Here is an 18,535-nt window from a genome sequence, read left to right on the forward strand (position 1 = left end):
GTGCCTTGGTTTTAAATCCATCACGGGACATCTGTTGATGTCATCCTCTTCTCTTTCTCTGCGCTCTTTATCTGTATATCAATACTGTTGTCTAGGACGCTGAGGGCCTCTGCGTTGCTAAACCCCATATCAACCGGAGGTCCAGGGAGAGAGTGTCTAAAACAATAAATACTGTCCAACCACATAGATTAGATAAAACAGGGACAGTCAGACTGTCTGATCAGAGAAATATAATCCATATCCCCTGCAAGAACACAGCGTCCAGTTCAACTTTAGCTAATCTCAAACACGCATGTCCGATCTTTAGGTAACAAATCTTTTTTAATTAATAGTTTTATTTCCTCTTACAATCTTGATTTTATGTTTTTAACTGAGACATGGCTTGACAAAAACACAGCTAATGCAGTCCTGATTGAGTCTAGTCCACCTCACTTCAATTTTGTGTCTGAAACTCGACAAAACCAAAGGGGTTTGTGCCATATTGAGGGACAATATACTCACCCACAAATTGTCACTTGGGGTTTTTTCATCATTTGAGTATGTGTCATTCAAAATGGAGATAAAACAATCTTCCATACTTTATATTACTATTTACAAACCACCACATAATTGTTTTATTGATGATTTTACTGAATTACTCTCAGTTGTGTGCACTGATTTTGACTGTTTAGTTATTACAGGGGACTTGAATGTGCATGTGGATGTAGCCAATGACAGGCAAGCGAAAGAACTCACTGCTGTCCTTGATATGTTTGGTCTAACTCAGCATGTGTCTGAGCCCACTCACAATAGAGGGCACACTCTAGATGTGCTCATTACCAAGGGTGTTATTATTTCAAATGTGAATGTCGTTGATGTTGCTTTATCTGACCATTTTTGTGTTTTCTTTGACTTGTCTGTTACACCCAAACCAGCAGTTAGGTCTGCAGTTGTTCGAAAAAGACTCATCAATGACGGCACAGGGACACAGTTTATGGAAATGATTAGGTTTGAAAATACACCGTGTTCTAATGTTGATGATCTGTTGAACTCTTATACGTCAAGTGTTTTAAATGTTTTCGATACCATTGCTCCTGTCAAGGTTAGAATGGTTAAAAGTAGGCAAAAGGCACCATGGAGAAAAGGTTCATTATGAGATTTACAACGAAAGGTTATGTGTGTTCAACCAGACTTTGCGTATAGAACAAGGGAGAGTTATTCTTCTGAAATCATCACAAACTGCAGTAACAACTCTTGTGTCCTGTTTGCTACAGTAAACAGATTAACAAACGCCTCCCTTAGAACTTAATTTTATATCTAAGTGTAATAAGTTTGCAATATTCTTTAATGACAAAGTTCAAGGCATTAAAAATGCCATCAATTCCACAACACAAATATCTACTCTGCAGCCAGCTAGACACCTAGAGCTGACACATTTCATACCTGTCACTGACAAAAGAGTCAAAGAGATCATCTGCAGTCTGAGTCCATCGACGTGCTGCCTTGATGAGTTACCCACTAGATTTCTAAAGTCTGTGCTGAGCAGTTTGTCATCACAACTCGCTCACCTCAACATCTCACTCCAGACTGGAACATTTCCAAAGGCCTTAAAAACTGCTGTCATTAAACCTCTTCTAGAGAAGAGCAGTTTTGATGCCACAGTACTGAACAACTACCGGCCCATATCAAACCTGCCATTCTTAGGCAAAGTCCTAGTGAAGGTTGTATACCAACAGCTTACTGACTTTATCCTGTCTAACAATGCTTTTGATACTTTCCAATCAGGTTTTAGGCCCCACCACAGCACTGAGACAGCTCTGATCAAGGTGACAAATGATGGACATATTAGTCCAGTGCTCAGGTCTTTGCACTGGCTTCCTGTTGCTCAGAGAATAGACTTTAAAACAGCTCTGCTTGTGTACAAATCTCTTCATGGTCTAGCACCAACGTACATGTGTGACATGTTAGAGCCATATGAACCATCTCGGGCTCTGAGAAGCTCAGGGAGTGGTCTCCTGCTGGTGCCCAGAGTCAGGACTAAACACGGGGAGGCTGCGTTTCACTTTTATAATAAAATCAGGAACAGTCTTCCAGAAGATGTGAGACAGGCCTCAACTCTGACAATGTTTAAATCCAGGCTGAAAACGGTTCTATTTGACAACTGAAAGTATTTTATATGCACTCTTCGCTTTTAATATAATTAATTAATGATTATTTTTATGTTTTTATGGAATGATTTTATTTGTCTTTGTAATTTTATGTAGCTGTAAAGCACTTTGAATTGCCTTGTGTACGAATTGTGCTCTATAAATAAACTTGCCTTGCCTATTTCCACTTGCTGCTCTACGGTATAAACTGTTTGAAAATTAATGGGATTGGGTGGGTTAAAAACATAAATAGAGGAAAATAGATCCACCTCCATCTGCCTTCTGGCAGCACTTCTGTGTGGATTTACAAATATGTGTACCTACATACCATATTTGTTCCGTGAGCTATCACATATGACAAATAATACTTCTGGAAGATCATGTCAATGACATATGTGGTATAATATAAAACATTATGCATAGACTCCATTGAAATGTTCATATCTATGCATAACACTGTTTATTATGTGTAACTTGTTAAACATACTGCTTCATAATAACACTACTGGTAAATTGATTTAATTTAATTTAATTAATATTGTCTTGATTTCATAGCTGCAGCAAGTTATAAAGACATTTTTCTGAAGTTGTATAATGGAATTATTAATGTACATTACACTTTTGAGTAAAGTGAAAGAAAGTGCATGGTCTTTTATGTTCCATGATGAAGTTGTATGATACCATTTATAAAAACAATTAATTTCTAGAGTTTTATATACGAGCTCTAAGGGCCAAAAACATGTGTTGAAAGGTTTATTTCCCACAACAAATACACATAGGGTTAACCATTCTAGTTTAAGATTTAACGATAGCACCATGGGCAACAAATATGCAATATTCGAGAATGGAACAATGTCAGTGATTGTTGCTGTGCCACTTCTGTTCCTAGGAACATGCAGCTGTATTACTACATGAGGATATGATACATCAGGTGTCTTTGTGACTTGCTACAGCTGGTAGCCAACATGTACTATGACTCAGGCTATATATCAAATATATGACATTATTTCCAAAGTAGCTGCAGTGAATGAAATGTTTGGTATTGTAAAGCGTTTCTATGGTGCCTGAACTCATGATACGGCACATTCACATATGGAGGCAATATGCATTATAGACATGGCATTCATTCTAGTCACAAAATAAACAAGAAACACTAAAAAGAGACACACTTTGGTCTCTCAGCAACAAGTAGATAATAAATATGGTTGGCCTTTAATTAGTTCTCTGTATACGGTTGATTTTAGGCTTATTTAAGTGCGCACTATCCTGAACTTCTTAAAGGTCATCTTAGATTTGGCTCCATTTGTAAGATATTCCTTTGCGTCACTGTGACAGCGTCGATCGTACTGACGACCTGCCTTTACCAAAAACAAGAGTTGGTATTATTTTGTATGTTAACAGCAAGCCTGAAAAGGAAAGGTGTGCCTCAAGATTAATAATTAAAACAGTTAAGTAGACAAATTGCACAACAACTTACAAACAAATGTTTCTGGTTGCACTGCATTGCTAAACAGTTGAGATAAAAGTTGTGTCAGCTGCTTTAAAAGATACCTCCTTCTTGAACAATGAAAACAAACTCGTTTACTTGATGCGCGACGCAGTCACACGTAACATTTAGCTGAGAAATCTTTGCACGGACTCAAGCTCCTGAGCAGAACAGTCCAGAGGTTGTAAACTCAGCAACAGTTCTCTCGGTCTGCTGTGTGTGCTTTGTTTTTCCTCACAATAGCTGTAGTTCTTCTGCTCGGGTCTGATGATGGCTTGGGAGTGCACACACACAATACTGTCCAGAGAGTCTGGCCGGATGAGGACCTGCGGCTCCTTCTCCTCTTCATGTTCATCTTTCTCCGCTTCCCGTTTTTTCTCTCTATTCCAACTTGTAGGGTTCTCCTTCCTTCTCCTCCCCACGGCCGGGGGCATTACTGTGTTGACACACTCAGACGACAGGGCGGGGTCACTTCTGTTCAATGAGCCTCGCTGTGGGATGTGGATCTACAGCAGAAGTAATCAAAAATAACAAAGCCCTTTATGAATACATTATTTTGACTCCGAGTGTATTAGAAGTATAATGATGAGCACCTATCCCACCTGTTCCTGGCTTTGGCTTTCCTTTTCCTTGGTCTGCTTAGCCAGTGACTTGTGCTCTCTGTCCCTCAGAGCTCCAAGGGAATAGTTGGACCTCACACGATCGCTCTGATCGATGGAGTCCAGATCCACATCACTCCAAACCTGCTGCAAGGGACATGCACATACATACATGTAAGTCAAGGTAAGCATTTAATACGGTGACTCTGTATCACACACACACACCTGCCTTGTAAATGTGGTACAAGAAAACAACAACAAACTGATTTATGTCATTCTGATTAAAAAACAAATGTGGCCACTCTTTCATGGTGTCTCTTATGCTCCCGTAGTTGTGCCTACGGTGTGTGAATGAATGTTAGTTGGTCCTGAAGGGCAGGTGGCACCTTGCAACTCTCGAAAAAGAGGTGCAAGGTGAAAAAGTTTATGTTACGAATGTATACAGTTCGTAGTCATTTAAAATCCACACTGTATAACAAAGATTTCTTGTGACCTTTATTGGCCAAAAGGCAACTATTGATTTCTGTAAGCACGCCACTGATTGTGCTGCTTGTCGTTGCGTTTGCTTCTACTCTTTAAAAACTAGTGCCGAAGCCACACTCACTGTGTCTGTCGTAGACATGGAGGAAACTCTATGGAACTTGGTTTTGGAGACTGATGACTGTCTGCTCAGCGTCAAGTCCCTGAAGGAGGACTCGCTGTGAGACACTGAGACGCACTTCTTCCTCTGGGCCTGGGCGAGGAAGTGGAGACAGGGAACATTTTCTGCCATGGTATCCCTATTGAAAAATAATGATCTCTCAGCAAAATGTCTATACTCTTTTCAAGCTTAGGTTACGGATAAGTTGGATGACTACACTCACCTGTATTTAGAGTGAATGATGGCGTAGATGAAAGGATTATAGATGGCCGATGCCTTGGCTATAACAGCAGGGACAGCTTTGGAATAGGGACTGAGGACGTTTGCATATCTGAAAGGTTTAAGGTGGTTTGTAAAGAGTCAAACTGTATATCACCTGTAATGATACTCGTACTGTCGTTTGACCCCATTGCATAGCCCTTCATCATGCCCAATATACTGTAATGATATTCTACAAGGGGTGGTGTAAATGTTTTATGGCTGAGATGAAGTGCAACCAAGCATCCTATTTGTTTAATGGCTGAATCTACGCAACTGTCTATACACAACAAAGTGTTAGACTATGAGAACAACATTATTGGATCATGAGAAGCCCTTGTCATGCTGTATATTTACCCAGCCCAGGCGATGAGGGTGACACATGCATAGGGCGACCAAGAAAGCACAAACACTATGATGACCACAAAGGCAATCTTGGCCAGCTTCCATTCAGTCTTGATGGACTGCTGTTGGATCAGGGTTGACTTCCTCACCTGGTACCCAAACTTCTCCACATCTCTGTGGAAGGAATACAGGACAGAGAGGAGGAATAAAAGAATGTTGTCGTCAACATATATGTCTATTCAGAGGTTGAATTAATAAAAAATAAATGTCTAGTGTTTGTATGTATGCATGACTGTGGATCCAAATACAGACAAAGTGAGGCACGGCCAAGCAGACAAGGCAACAAACAGGACAGGCATGCAACAGACACGGGGTACATCCAATTTGTCTTATTTGCTCACTTAAATATATATATATTTGTTACTCCTTTTAAGAGGACTAGAATACCCTCAGATGGCAAACATGATCAATTTCCACATCATAAGGATGAAATAAGAAGCTGATGTACCAAAACTGGACAGTAACAAGATAATTCTTAGAGGTATACAAACTCCTTTGAGGGACGTGGCCTCCAGAGTTTTTACCTTAAATACTAAAAGCTACAGTAATGTGGTTGTGTCCCCCAGCAAAGTCTTGGATGCTACCCCTAAGGGGGGAATTGGCTAATGTGTATGGCTACTGATATATCTGAAAAACAGACACATATACACACACGCACATAGATAATATATAAAAAGTTAAGAAATAGGGTGACGGATGCCAACATCACAATATAATGTAACATGCTTGTGTTAAGAAGTTAAGAAATTGCATTGCAGCAATGTCAAGCCTCTTCTGAAACACATTTCAGGAGATTGTTGACGTGAAGATGTGACAGTAGAGGGAAGCTATAGTCACTGCAATGGTATGATATTGTTTTATACAGTTAATGAGTAGACTTGCTTTTAATGTCAGCATTTCAATTATTTCCGATGTGTTTAGTGCATGAAAGTGCTGCATATTCACCTATAATTCATTCACCTGCTTGCATGGCGGATAGCCAGGAACATGCACAGATAACAATAGGATATAATGCCCAGAGGGATGAAGAATACAAAGCAGCATAGCATCAAAGTATAACTTTTATTGGCTGGAGTAGAAGTCACATAGTCCCATGTGCATGAGGTCATCAAGCCCTCTGGTATGTACGAACCTTGAGGTAAAAATGACAAAGACGGATATGACCAAAGTGTAAGGTCAAAAGTATAAACAGAGGGGTAGTTGAATAAAAAGAGTTGGGGGTGACAAATGAAGTTACTTACTCCACCCCAAAAGGGGTGCAAGGCTCCAGGCTAGAGAGTACAGCCAGACCAGGGCAATGATGAAGCACGTGCGTTTCTTGGAGGTCCACTGAATGGCCTGCAGAGGCTTGGTGATGACAATGTAGCGGTCTAGAGAGATGGCCAGAAGGTTTATCATGGAGGTGATTCCAAATAAAGCTCCACAGAAGGCGTATATTTTACAGCCTGTGGAGGACAGGAAAGACAGAAGTATTTCATTCATATGTTTTTTTTCCCCTGTGATTGGATGTATTAAATGAGATAAGTAATATAAATAGTCAGGTCTTCGAATTGCAGTTCACACTATTTATTCATTGGTTTCAGGTTAAAAGGACTAAAACTAAATGCTCCTAGATTTAAATGCTATTATCCTTTTAACATACATTTGTTGTGACTAAACATATTAACAGCAGGCACCGATTCTAACGCATATTCTGAGAGTATAAAAAATAGCTATTTTTGGAGTGCATACTATTTAATTGAATGTTCAAAAAATACCTGTTTCACCAAAAATCCACCCCTTGTAAAGGCAGTTAACAAAGAAGATGGGTGACTGGGTAATTGCCATGAGGAAGTCACTGACTGCCAGGTTCATGATGAAAAGGTTGGGTGGAGTCCGTAGCTTCTTGTTGCTGAAACACAGAGAATTGAAAAGTCTTGAATTAAATACCCCACAAGACAATATGACGTTGTTATTGTCACCCACATTGTCGTATTTTTCCAGAATTGATTAACACAATCATAGTCTAAACACACAGCTTTTAAACCCCATAAACATGTTTTATGTGTTCAGTTTGTAGTATATCCACTACCTCTTGAAACACCTCCAAAATCAAATTAGTTGTTATTAGAAATCATCCACATCCGGATACATGCACACTTTTTATTATCAACGCAGTTTGCTCCATACTACTATGTACTACTTAACATCTTTATTCCCAGATATCAAACTAATGCAATTATTCTATTTTGTAACTAAACCACACTATGTTAAGATAAATGTTCTAATTGTATTCAATATTTGTTAAAATGTCTGGCTGTGAATTAAAATCAAGAGGAAGGTTTCATTACAATGAGAGTATTGTGGTTTTGAAAGGTTGCTTATTAAATTACATTTTTCCAGTGCCATGCACCAACATGTGGAGGGATAGAGATTCATACCCTGCCCAATGCAAAACCTTTCCAATAACTCAAATCCTCATTTTTCTAAACTTAATTCCGCCTCCCTTAACACAACAAAGGCATGAGGGGGAAATCAATAACAATGGAACATCCATACTACACCCTTTCAATCATAAGTAAATACTTACGTACTTTTACTCTCCTAAAGCAAGTAAGAGACAAAGGATAATTGCAACTCTTACCAGAGGGATATGATCCCTAGATCATATGTGAACTAAAACTGTATTGTGCACATAGAATGGAGGGAGATAATCCAATGTAGTGGACTCCCCTGTTGACTCATTGTGGCAAGCGAAAACTTTATAACCAGTCACCTGTGCTATAAATAGACCAGAACAAACTTTTCTATGAAAAAAGACAACTCACATGAGATTGGTTGTAAGATCTGTCGCTATTGTTCACCCTGGGCCTTTATAAGGAAGGCTTGAGTTAACCCCTGCCTTTACATGTGTACAACAATAATACATAATAACACAAATAATTATCTTCAATGATGTCTATCATTTGTCAGAATACTGCAGGTACTGCATATTATTATTCATGTGATGCATATTATATATTGTATAAGCCTATTAATTTCCCTATGAGCTACATTATAATCAATTACATGAATATGAATTTATTGTTGATTAAAAGTAAAAGCTTTGGGAGCCAAAAGCCTCAAGAATACCCATTAAATCAAGGCAGTATTGTCAGTATATTCACATTGACTTCAACACAAGCTTCTGTAGCCTAATTCCTGAGCGGGTGCAGGTAGAGGCAGCAAAGGGATTTCTATGGTCTGTATTTGTCTCCCAAATGAACCCACCTAACCCACACAACACGTTAAATCTCGCAGAACAAAGCAGCCCTTTATTTCTTGTTTTTTTTCCTTCTTTTTTTCTCTGTAAAAAAAAAAAATCAAAGCTTGTCAACAAGTTCAGAAGGAAAGTTGAATTGCACTGTAACATCACACATCCATCCATCCATCCATTTTCAATACCGCTTATCCTCATTAGGGTCGCGGGGGCGCTGGAGCCTATCCCAGCTGACATAGGGCGAAGGCAGGGGACACCCTGGACAGGCCGCCAGTCCATCGAGGGCAAACATCACACATTTTGACTTAATTTAAATGTTCATGCTTTTTTACCGCGATATCAACACTTCCTCAAATCAATTCTGTCCGAGAGAGAAACAAACACAAAATGCAACCAAAACAAATGCACATTAAATCCATACTTGAAGGTACTTGAGTACCTTCTGTTAGCATGTTGTTAGCATGCCGTTAGCATGCCGTCACTCACTGTACACCTCAGCTTGCTTTTTAGCAACAATCTGTAAATCATAGATGATCCCTTTGTTACATTGAAACAAGCTCCCTGAAACAGTGCCAGCCTGTGAAGGGTAATTTGGGAATTCTCAAGATCACCTAAATTGAGATGAACCTTTTGTACATGCAAGCTTCTGAACATGAACAGCTTTTGATGTCTTCCATCTGGGAATTAGCATGAACATATTACATTATATATATTTTTTACCATGACATAAAAGGCCCTTTAGACAGTATGGGACACATATGGTGGATGAATATGTGTTCCAACTGAAAACAATGATACCATATGGTCCCTTGTCCTAGATATCTAAACCTGAGATCCAAAACGGGTAAATATTCCACATGTTTCCATTCAGGTGAGTGGGTATGTACACTGAAGTGTGGCTGGACTGGAGATCGAGTGATAAGACATTTGAAAAAGATGCGTGTCCCTGGAGTTTGGACCTTAATGCAGAAAACATGTCAGCCCCGGGATTTTATCAAACTCTTGGCCCTGTGAAGCCATTGCATTCAGTGGAATACTATATAATCAGAGTGTATATACTGCGTGTAACATTCACATTGTGCTATCATTTTAGCTATGTTTTTATTTCAATTACTTTCATTAAAATTGTGTAAAAAGTAGTTTTTCTATAATTACATTAGTTGGCAGACTGGTGCTTTAATCTGTATAAACACAATACCAAGGTGTTGAATAATAAGTCAGACACATCATCACAAAAGAAGAGTAAGGCAGCTCTGTTCTTCAGGTTGTTTTTTGGAGACAGCGAAGATATTTTATTGTTGCGTCACCCTGTATGTCACTGGAAGTCAACATAATTAATAAATGAGAGACATGGAGCGATTTTGACCTAGATGAGTGGTACAGTAGTTGATTGGATTATCCTGAGTTGCACTACTGTTATTTAAGCTTAACTGCCCTCTATGTGGTTTTGGTGGAACTATAGCACAGTGTTGGCTGTATGTAAATAAGGAAGAAGCTGACTGAATCATTGAATGCATGCATTGATTTATGCTGCGCTCATTAAATGTGGGGCTACTCGTGGTTCCTAGAGTCTTCAACATTAGGATGGGAGCCCGAGCCTTCAGTTATCAAGCTCCTCTTTTATGGCTTGTCGATATCCTCAGGCCACGACTTGTAACAAGCACGGCGAGTTTGGGGAAGTGTAGACCATGTTGTGTAATTTTCATGTGAATCTGATGCATTTTCAGGCTTATTTGTTTTGGCCAGTAGGGGCGCTTTGAGAATGTGAACAGACACATGCATCACGTGTCTGTCATGTAAATTAAAGGTAATAAAAAAAGTGATGAAAAATGTTGGCCTGGCCTGGATTTGAACACACAAGTCACACAATCAAGACAGGCGTTTATTAGTTGGTGTTCCAATGACAATTTTCGAATGTTTTTTCTTGGAAATGTGTTCAGGGCTTGACTGGCATCATGCATGATTATCTTTGGAAAGATTGGTTTAGTTAAAGCAACAGTCTCTAGCATAACAAAGCACAGAAAGTGGGATTTTATTGGAATATTTTTAACGACAAGAATGGATGAAACCAACGTTTTTTTGCAGAATAATTATGGTCATGGCCTTCTGATCATCCTGGAAAGAAGATTGAAGTCGATCGGATCATTTTTGTGGGAGATAACGTTAAATGTATAACGGCGAAAAGTGCCAAAAACGAGTGAAAAACGCGAAAAACGGCCAACTTCGGCGAATTATTGTAGCGCCCCCTAGTGTTTAAAATGCACAAGATTTATTTTGCAAGTTATGGCATGCCATGCACACTTAGGAAAAATGTTTCAAAGTGATTAGTCCCAATAGTGTTGACGCTATGAGCATTGAAAAACAATACACGCCCCTAAGATGTTCATTGGGCCATAGATCCTTACCACAATGAGATATAAATGAACGGTTGACATATTCTACGTCATCTGGCTTCAATGATTTGATTGATATCAGGTTTTGTTGATTTGAACCAAGCATGTAGTTAAGAAAGTCAATTAGGTGTTTTTCACAACATTCAAAATGGCGGAAAATCTAAGTAGGCGGACCTTAGGGATCTGAGAGGGTTTTTTGTAGAGCAGGTGTAAGTGAACATGTGTGAAATATTTCAAGTCAATCGGACATTCTGGTTGAGGGGCGTCGCCGGTCAACATTTTAGGGGGCGCTAGAGAGCAACTATGAATTGCAAAAATTTGACTCCTTGATCATATGGCTATTTTCACCAAGCCTAAAAATGTCTACGTACCCCAGAAATGCTCCCAATGCTCAAAAATATCCTAGCAATTTCAATAGGGTCAGTCGCTCGGACCCTAATTACAAGTAAAAGCCAATAACTAAAAAGTAAAGAAATCGTTTCAGTGGAACAGTGTTGTTGGTCCGGGACGATGCAGTCCTGTGGGTTTGATGTGCGTTGTTATGCCGAGGAAAAATACTCTGGATGCAGCTGTTAATTTTACAGCTCTAAACAAACCCCATCGGCGACAGAAAGTGACATGCCAAATTAAAATTACCAGAACTCTTCGAAAGTTAACGTTTTACGACGTAATTCCAAAGGATTGTGAACATTAAGAAGTACATTACCGTGAGCTTGCCTGTGAGGGGAAGGGTGGGGGGGGACGTGAGCAGCGAGCAGCAGGCTGGACTCGCAGCCTGAGGCGCCAGCAGAAAGCACGACACGCAGCGCGGTGACGCTTCTCCGTTCCCGACTTGAGTTTCCTGAAGCACGATGACGGCAACAGACCAGCATTGATGTTTCTTAATGCTCATTTATTGCTCAGCTCTTTCAGGCTGTTTGTGTGCGTGCTCTCTCCTGCAGCAGAAAGCGTGACGGCGCTCTTTAACCTGCCGTGTTCTGCTGCAGGAGCCGCGGGCCGTAGTTTGCCCACCCTTGTGCTATAGGCTTATAGGCTGCTGGGGGATGTTTTAGGATACACTGAGCACCTCCTATCTCCTATTCTCTCTCTACTTATGGATGAATTTACATCTCTCCATTGCACCTTATTAAGTCTGCTTCCTCCCCGGAGTCGTTTGACTTCATGTTTTATAGGGTCCATTGGACCTGGAGGTGTCTGATGCCTGGTGAGCTGGTCTCGCGCTGCCCCTGCTGATGCGCCCCCCCCCCCCCCCCCCCCCCCCCCCCTCTACCTCCTTCTGTTTCATGGATTGGAGTTCCATTCACACATTGTCATATTCATGTAATGTGTTTATGTAACTTTGTAAATGCTGTTCATTCTGTACACATGACATCTATTGCATCTGTCCATCCGGGGAGAGGGATCCTCCTCTGTTGCTCTCCTGAAGGTTTCTTCCCTTTTTTCCCTGTGAAAGGTTATTTTTGGGAGTTTTTCCTGATTCGATGTGAGGTCCTGGGACAGGGATGTCGTATGTGTACAGATTGTAAAGCGATTCTGAGGCACATTTGTAATTTGTGATATTGGGCTATATAAACTGAATTGAATTGAATTAAATGTATCCAGTACAGTGAGATAATCACTGAGCTGCTTCCTATTGAATGCCTGCAGGCGTGTGTGAAGACCTCTCTGCTTGTTCTTCCTAAGTCAAGAACATATTCAATTGGATATATTATAGATTTGATTAGATCTTCATCCAGTCAGATATCTCAAACATGCTGTTGATATTGTAATATTGATAATATGACTGATGAGTAATATCATACAACTTTAAGTTAGCTCTACCTTGACCAGCAACATGCTCTAAAATATACAATAATATAATACTTTGAAAGAGGCCATTCTGATTAACACTCGTTTTTACACATATGTACTATGTGTTGATAACACTTTTTTTAAAACTTTTTTACAGTGAGAACCTTCTTCGTCCTCTGGCAATATTCCACCAAAGGAACTGTTTAATGTGTGATATTAATGTGTCTGATAAACAAAACAGCTTTTGTGAACTCCGTTATTTTGGTGTTCCAGCGGAACTTGAACAGTAGAGCACTGTGGCAACTTCCTAGAAATCTGTTCATGAGACCAGTTCATGTGCAAAAAAATCATAAGAAATGCTAATTGAGCCTTGTTACGATACCAAATGTATGAGCGTTGGTTGACTAGACTGCTATCACGCTGCAGATGGGAATGTGCTGTGTGTGTTTTTTGTTTTTATCTTACTGATCTCTTTTCTCATTAAACTACTGCATTCCTGGTACTCCTGATTCATGGTAATCTTAACCTTAATCTTTTGTTATTTTGGCATGTTATTTCAACTATGATCTTCTAATAGATTTAAAAATGATGAGTAAACAGTTATTTAGAACCCATCAATATTTTCACTTGATAACTCAAGTTAAATATTCTTTACTAATGTAACCAATGTAGCCTGCCTCATTAACAGATTTATCATGAGGATGTACTCAGCAACCGAAGTCAAAGTGTGATTAATATTGTGGGAGACATGGACTAAATAAGGCTTCGCATGAAATCTAAATTATAGAACAATTTAAAAATTGTTCTATAATTAAAAAGTGTGAACAAAGAAATTATTTGGACCATTCCTTCTTCAGGACTAGTCTCTGGGATGATGTCGTATGAGGCCATGAGCCTCGATGCAGTATGAAATGAAAAATAATCATTAAAAAGCAGAGTTACAAATAATGTTTTCTGGTTAACTAGGAGTTTTGTTTTGATTAAATTCTTCCTGCGTAGATGCTTGTCTATAGAAAAGGCGAGTAACCAAAACTGGTCAAATGATGCTACTCTTAAATGGTCAGGGACAGGCATGCTCTTTCTTCACCATCACCCGTTCGCTTACCAGAAAAAGGCGTACATGACTAAGGCGTTTCCAGCAACACCCACAGTTCCGATTACCAAGACAAAGAAGGCGACGATGTAGTGAGCGTGGGCCGGGACGTCCACCGGCCGATAGAATCCGTGATCCACATCCATCTCTGTGAGAACAAGCACATACACATACACACACACACACACACACACATAAACACACACACACACGCGCGAGCGCGTCAGCATGAGAGGGTTTTTCTTCGTATACAGCATGTCCCAGTGACTTTTACCTGATCCTCTCCCTCTGACCCACTAAACTTCCCAGCCTTATATAAGAGTACTCATCATGATAAGCAAGTAAAATCTCTGGGGGCAAGAGTATAAAATCAGATGTTAGGGTAAACAGCTTGCATCTGTAACACAGTCTTCATTCATAGAGGTCAACATGTTATTTAGTTGAGTTAGTTTGGCTCAAAATCATGTGAATTAGTCTGAGTTGAAGTTGAAACATTACCTTGTGATGATAGTGTATACAGTACATTCAGTTTTACATTTTCTATCCCTCAACCTTTGATGCATTGTTGCTATTTTGTTTGCTTTCGAGGTGTACCAGTCCAGTGCTCACATTTCGAACACGCCCACTATTTTCCAGTAGGAAGTCTGAGGAAATCCACACATTTCCTCTCAGCTTGCCGTTTTGAAACTCATCTGTGAACTTTGTTTAGTTTTAAAACAGGAAATGTTGGGTTTTGGGGTTGCTGTTGGGCACTCTAACAACAGTGGACAGTGTATATGTAAGCTCCGAGGAGCAGTCAGTATTGTTCTACTGCCTCCACCACTGGACAGTATGTCTGTCATGTCTGGCTTTAAAGCTGTGTAGGGAAAGCTCTCACGCTACGTTCACACAGAATAGTGCTAAAAGCCTTAAAACTGTACACCTGGGCACTTTTTAGCCTCTGCTGTGTGGATGGTATATGTCAGGCTGTCTGCCGGTAGGTTGCCTCCGAGACCTGTTTGCACACCAGGGGCCTGATGTATTATCACATATAGGGCAATCTCTCTCTGCAAGTAACGGATCATTATCAAAAAGTAAAGTAAGTCGTGAGAATGTTTGCACCGTCTGCAGACAGACCAGGTGTACTCATATTTCTACAGTGATCCGATGGTGGAAATGAAACAAAAGGTTATAGATGTTTTGATTCCGCCTCATTTTATTTGGTTAGCTATTCAAAGCAGCAATTATAACCTAGATGTTGATTAAATACCAGAAAGGAGGCTCTAGGAGCATATAGTTTCATAAAGATTGAGATTTATCAAATCTGAGTTTATATGTGTCTGCCTTGGGGTTGCCTTTGCCCATCTGTCCGTCCGTCTGTCCCATTTCTATGATCCTGATACCTCAGGAACTCCTTGAAGAAATGTGTTCAAATGTTGAGGTCAAAGCTCAACGCAACTGTGACCTCAGAAAACATGTTTTGGGCTATGACTTAAGAATTCATATTCTAGTTTTTGGAATTAACAACTTGTATCTGACAGAATTAGAAGGATTAGGACAGTCAGAGCATTTTAATATACATGAATAACCCTTGGAAACTGTGAAATCGATTGGCGTATTAATCACAATAAGAGTCGAAGAGCAGTGAAGCTGAAAGTGTGAGTGAGATCCTCACTTAGTATTATTGAACTGACGGGCGTTGACAGTTTTTATGAGGTCATTTTTAAGGACAGACAAAAAACGCTTTTCAAAAAAGTAAAAAAAGAATTACTTTTTACCAATAACTCTAACTCGAACATGGCATTTCAAAATGGATAATGCAGGCAAGATGTATGAACTGTAACTGTTTTGAATCTGTCAAAGGTGCTCAATGACTGCTTTAAGTGAGAAATATATATCAACAAGGAGATTAGGGCAAGGCGTTCCTGAAAATGAAAATGACTGTATTGACTTCAACATGCGACCTATGTGACCATTGCTCAGCTGCGGCTGTGATTATGAGACAATGTCTATGTTTGTTTGAGTCATGCAATAAACTGCATTTCTCATCCTACCCTTCCTTCCTGTTTGCCTCTGAGCTGCATTATAAAAAACGCGGTTAGGTGGCACAGTGCTCTCTGCCACAGACGATGCTGCAAAACATCTGTCATGTATTGCATAACAATTTGTGTGAGAACATAAACATGCTATAAATCATGCCTGCTGTTGACTTTAACAGTGCACGATGCAAAGCTGAGATGGTACTATGTGCCTAATCCACCAGAGCAGAGAGGAATCTGACTCATCATACATGTACATGAGAAATCCATTGTGTTCTTCCTCAAATGTTGTATTGATATTGGGCAGTTATGGTATAAAAAAACTAATGGATAATATATTTAATAGATCGTACACATGGATATGCAGGGTGTCCGAGCCAAACAGGGAGCACTTGCTGTGCTCATTGAAGCCTTGCATGTCAGATGAACCCTCAATCACCTCATTGTCTCATAAGCGGCTAAAGTCCCACAAATCAAATCAATTCTGATTTAGTACGACTGTGTTCACACGAAAGGGGAAATGCATCAACAACGAGCAAAAACATAGAAAGTAGTTTAGCAAGAGTATTAAAACTACAGATTTGTCTGCAAACTCAAAATACAATTATTGAATAAACACCTTCTTGCAAACCTTCTTGCAAAGAAAGTTTGTTAATATTGTTAATTTTCCACAGATTTGCATATCATTTGCTGCTCCTTAATAACTAAGGATGGGTGAAAATGCAAAGAAGAATTTCCCCATACAACCTACCACCTAAAAAAATAAGATGTTCCAATATCAAGTCATTGTATATTTTTTGTTTTACTTTACCTCATCCAGGGAGTAAAGCCCCTTCTTTTCCTCTTCAGGGCTCGTCTGTGTTTGTAGTGGGCTGGCAAAGAGGATCAGACACACCGTAAAGCAAGTAGAATTGCAGCTCGCTTAAGGTTTAAATGGATCAGGCTGATGACTGCTTCTCTAATCTCCAAGTTAGATGAAGATCCTCTCATACACTGCAGTAAACTGCTGCTGCTGCGAGCAGTGCTGGTGAGAGTATGAGAATACACAGAAACACACAGACACACACACACACACACCTAAAGCGAGCAGCATGCAGCACATTGACCCATCCCCCTGCTGGCTACCCATCACACACAGCTCTCACATGGCACAGTGCATTGATCAAGCCAGTGGGGGGGGAGGGTGTTAAGAGTCTGGTCTGATAATATTCATATATATAAATAAACCCTTTTATATACCCTTAAGCAAGAACATTTGAAAAACCTTTCAAACACTATTTTTGCATCATTGCCGTTTCCTCCTAATGAATCAAGGTAAATGTCTGCATTCTGCAAGGTAGTTTCCACATGCGTTGCTTTCTGTGCGCATGCAGTAATATGCATTGGCAGTGACACAATTACATGCGAGCACCCAGATGCCGTCGCTAGCTGAATGGGATGTGAGAAAATGACACCGCTTAGTTACTGCTGCTTCCCATTGGTTGGTTTGTGAATTACAGCGAACCTCTTACAGAGTATCAGACTTGTTCCCTGTTCATTCTTGTGTAAAGTGAATGTTGAGAAAAGCCCTCAGATAAAAGCTTCCCAATGTTCATCATCTCATGCACAACTGAGCAGACAGCTGTTGCACCTCCTCTCGCCCTTTAGATTCCCCTTGTGTTCCTTGAAATCTGGCCTCATTGCATCTGGAAAAAATAATAATACGGCTGCTTTTAAAACAGTGCTTTCCCGATGAAGATTCAGGCTGAATACCATCAAGAGTAGGATAAGCCTTTAAACGTTTCTAGGTCACTGCACTCATGAGGGAAACAGACCCATCAACAGACACTACTTTCCAAGCAGTCAGCTTCACAATACACATTCTGACATCTTCACACAGGGAGGCAGACGCTATGATTTGCTTTTTTTTGTTGTTGATTGGTTTTCAACGCTGTTTGTTGATGAAGCCTTGTTCGATCATTTGCTGGGTGATACTACAGGATTGTGATGACCAGCTGATCCACTGGGAGGGCCTTTGTAGGATCATGGGTACGAGGCTTAACTGTTTTCTTTATACGGCTCAGACAAAGAGAGCGTTCAGCTTAATCAGAAAAGGGAAGGTTTTCGAGGGAAGTATGTCAATTGTCCACAATGTTAACTCGATTCCATTTGTATGGTCATTGTGTGGTGTTGCTTTGCATTATGCATAGGGGATGGGGCATATTATTATATTATAGCTACTGTAATGGCGTATACACATTATGGATATAGTAAATACTGAGATGATGTGGCCAAGAAAAAAAGAAATGTGTGGGAAACCATGTTGTGACACCACTTTATTTGACTTTTCCATAGCCTGGAGGAAGGAAAATAAAGTGGCAATAAAAACTTGTTTTTTTTATTTAACTTTATCATTACTAAGTAAATGTTGATGGTTTGTGGCAAGCAGCAAGCAGGGCTGGATCTAACCTGCAACGGCAGCAACCAAAAACGGGGATTCGGGCAGTCT

At 39.9% G+C, this 18,535-nt stretch overlaps 1 protein-coding gene across 1 annotated transcript; it reads right to left on the reverse strand.

Moving 5' to 3' along the window:
* Nucleotides 1-3,607: 3,607 nt before the first annotated feature.
* Nucleotides 3,608-16,966, reverse strand: opn4xa (opsin 4xa). The gene is made up of 10 exons (XM_034546933.1): nt 16,859-16,966; nt 14,042-14,177; nt 7,272-7,405; nt 6,756-6,959; nt 6,475-6,646; nt 5,467-5,628; nt 5,075-5,182; nt 4,816-4,990; nt 4,215-4,358; nt 3,608-4,118 (listed from the first exon to the last, which is right to left on the reverse strand). The coding sequence occupies exons 2-10, from the start codon at nt 14,173-14,175 to the stop codon at nt 3,741-3,743; spliced, it is 1,611 nt and encodes a 536-aa protein (XP_034402824.1). The 5' UTR covers nt 14,176-14,177; nt 16,859-16,966; the 3' UTR covers nt 3,608-3,740.
* Between the last annotated feature and the right edge of the window lie 1,569 nt (nt 16,967-18,535).

Source organism: Cyclopterus lumpus, chromosome 12 (assembly GCF_009769545.1).
Source record: "Cyclopterus lumpus isolate fCycLum1 chromosome 12, fCycLum1.pri, whole genome shotgun sequence".
Lineage (NCBI taxonomy): Eukaryota > Metazoa > Chordata > Actinopteri > Perciformes > Cyclopteridae > Cyclopterus > Cyclopterus lumpus.

Coding starts and splice junctions, on each gene's coding strand:
- opn4xa (XM_034546933.1), bottom strand. CDS start 14,175: ATGGATGTGGATCACGGATTCTATCGGCCGGTGGACGTCCCGGCCCAC. Junction 7,406..14,041: donor GTCATGTACGCCTTTTTCTG/GTAAGCGAACGG, acceptor TCTGTGTTTCAG/CAACAAGAAGCTACGGACTC. Junction 6,960..7,271: donor GTGGATTTTTGGTGAAACAG/GTATTTTTTGAA, acceptor TGTCCTCCACAG/GCTGTAAAATATACGCCTTC.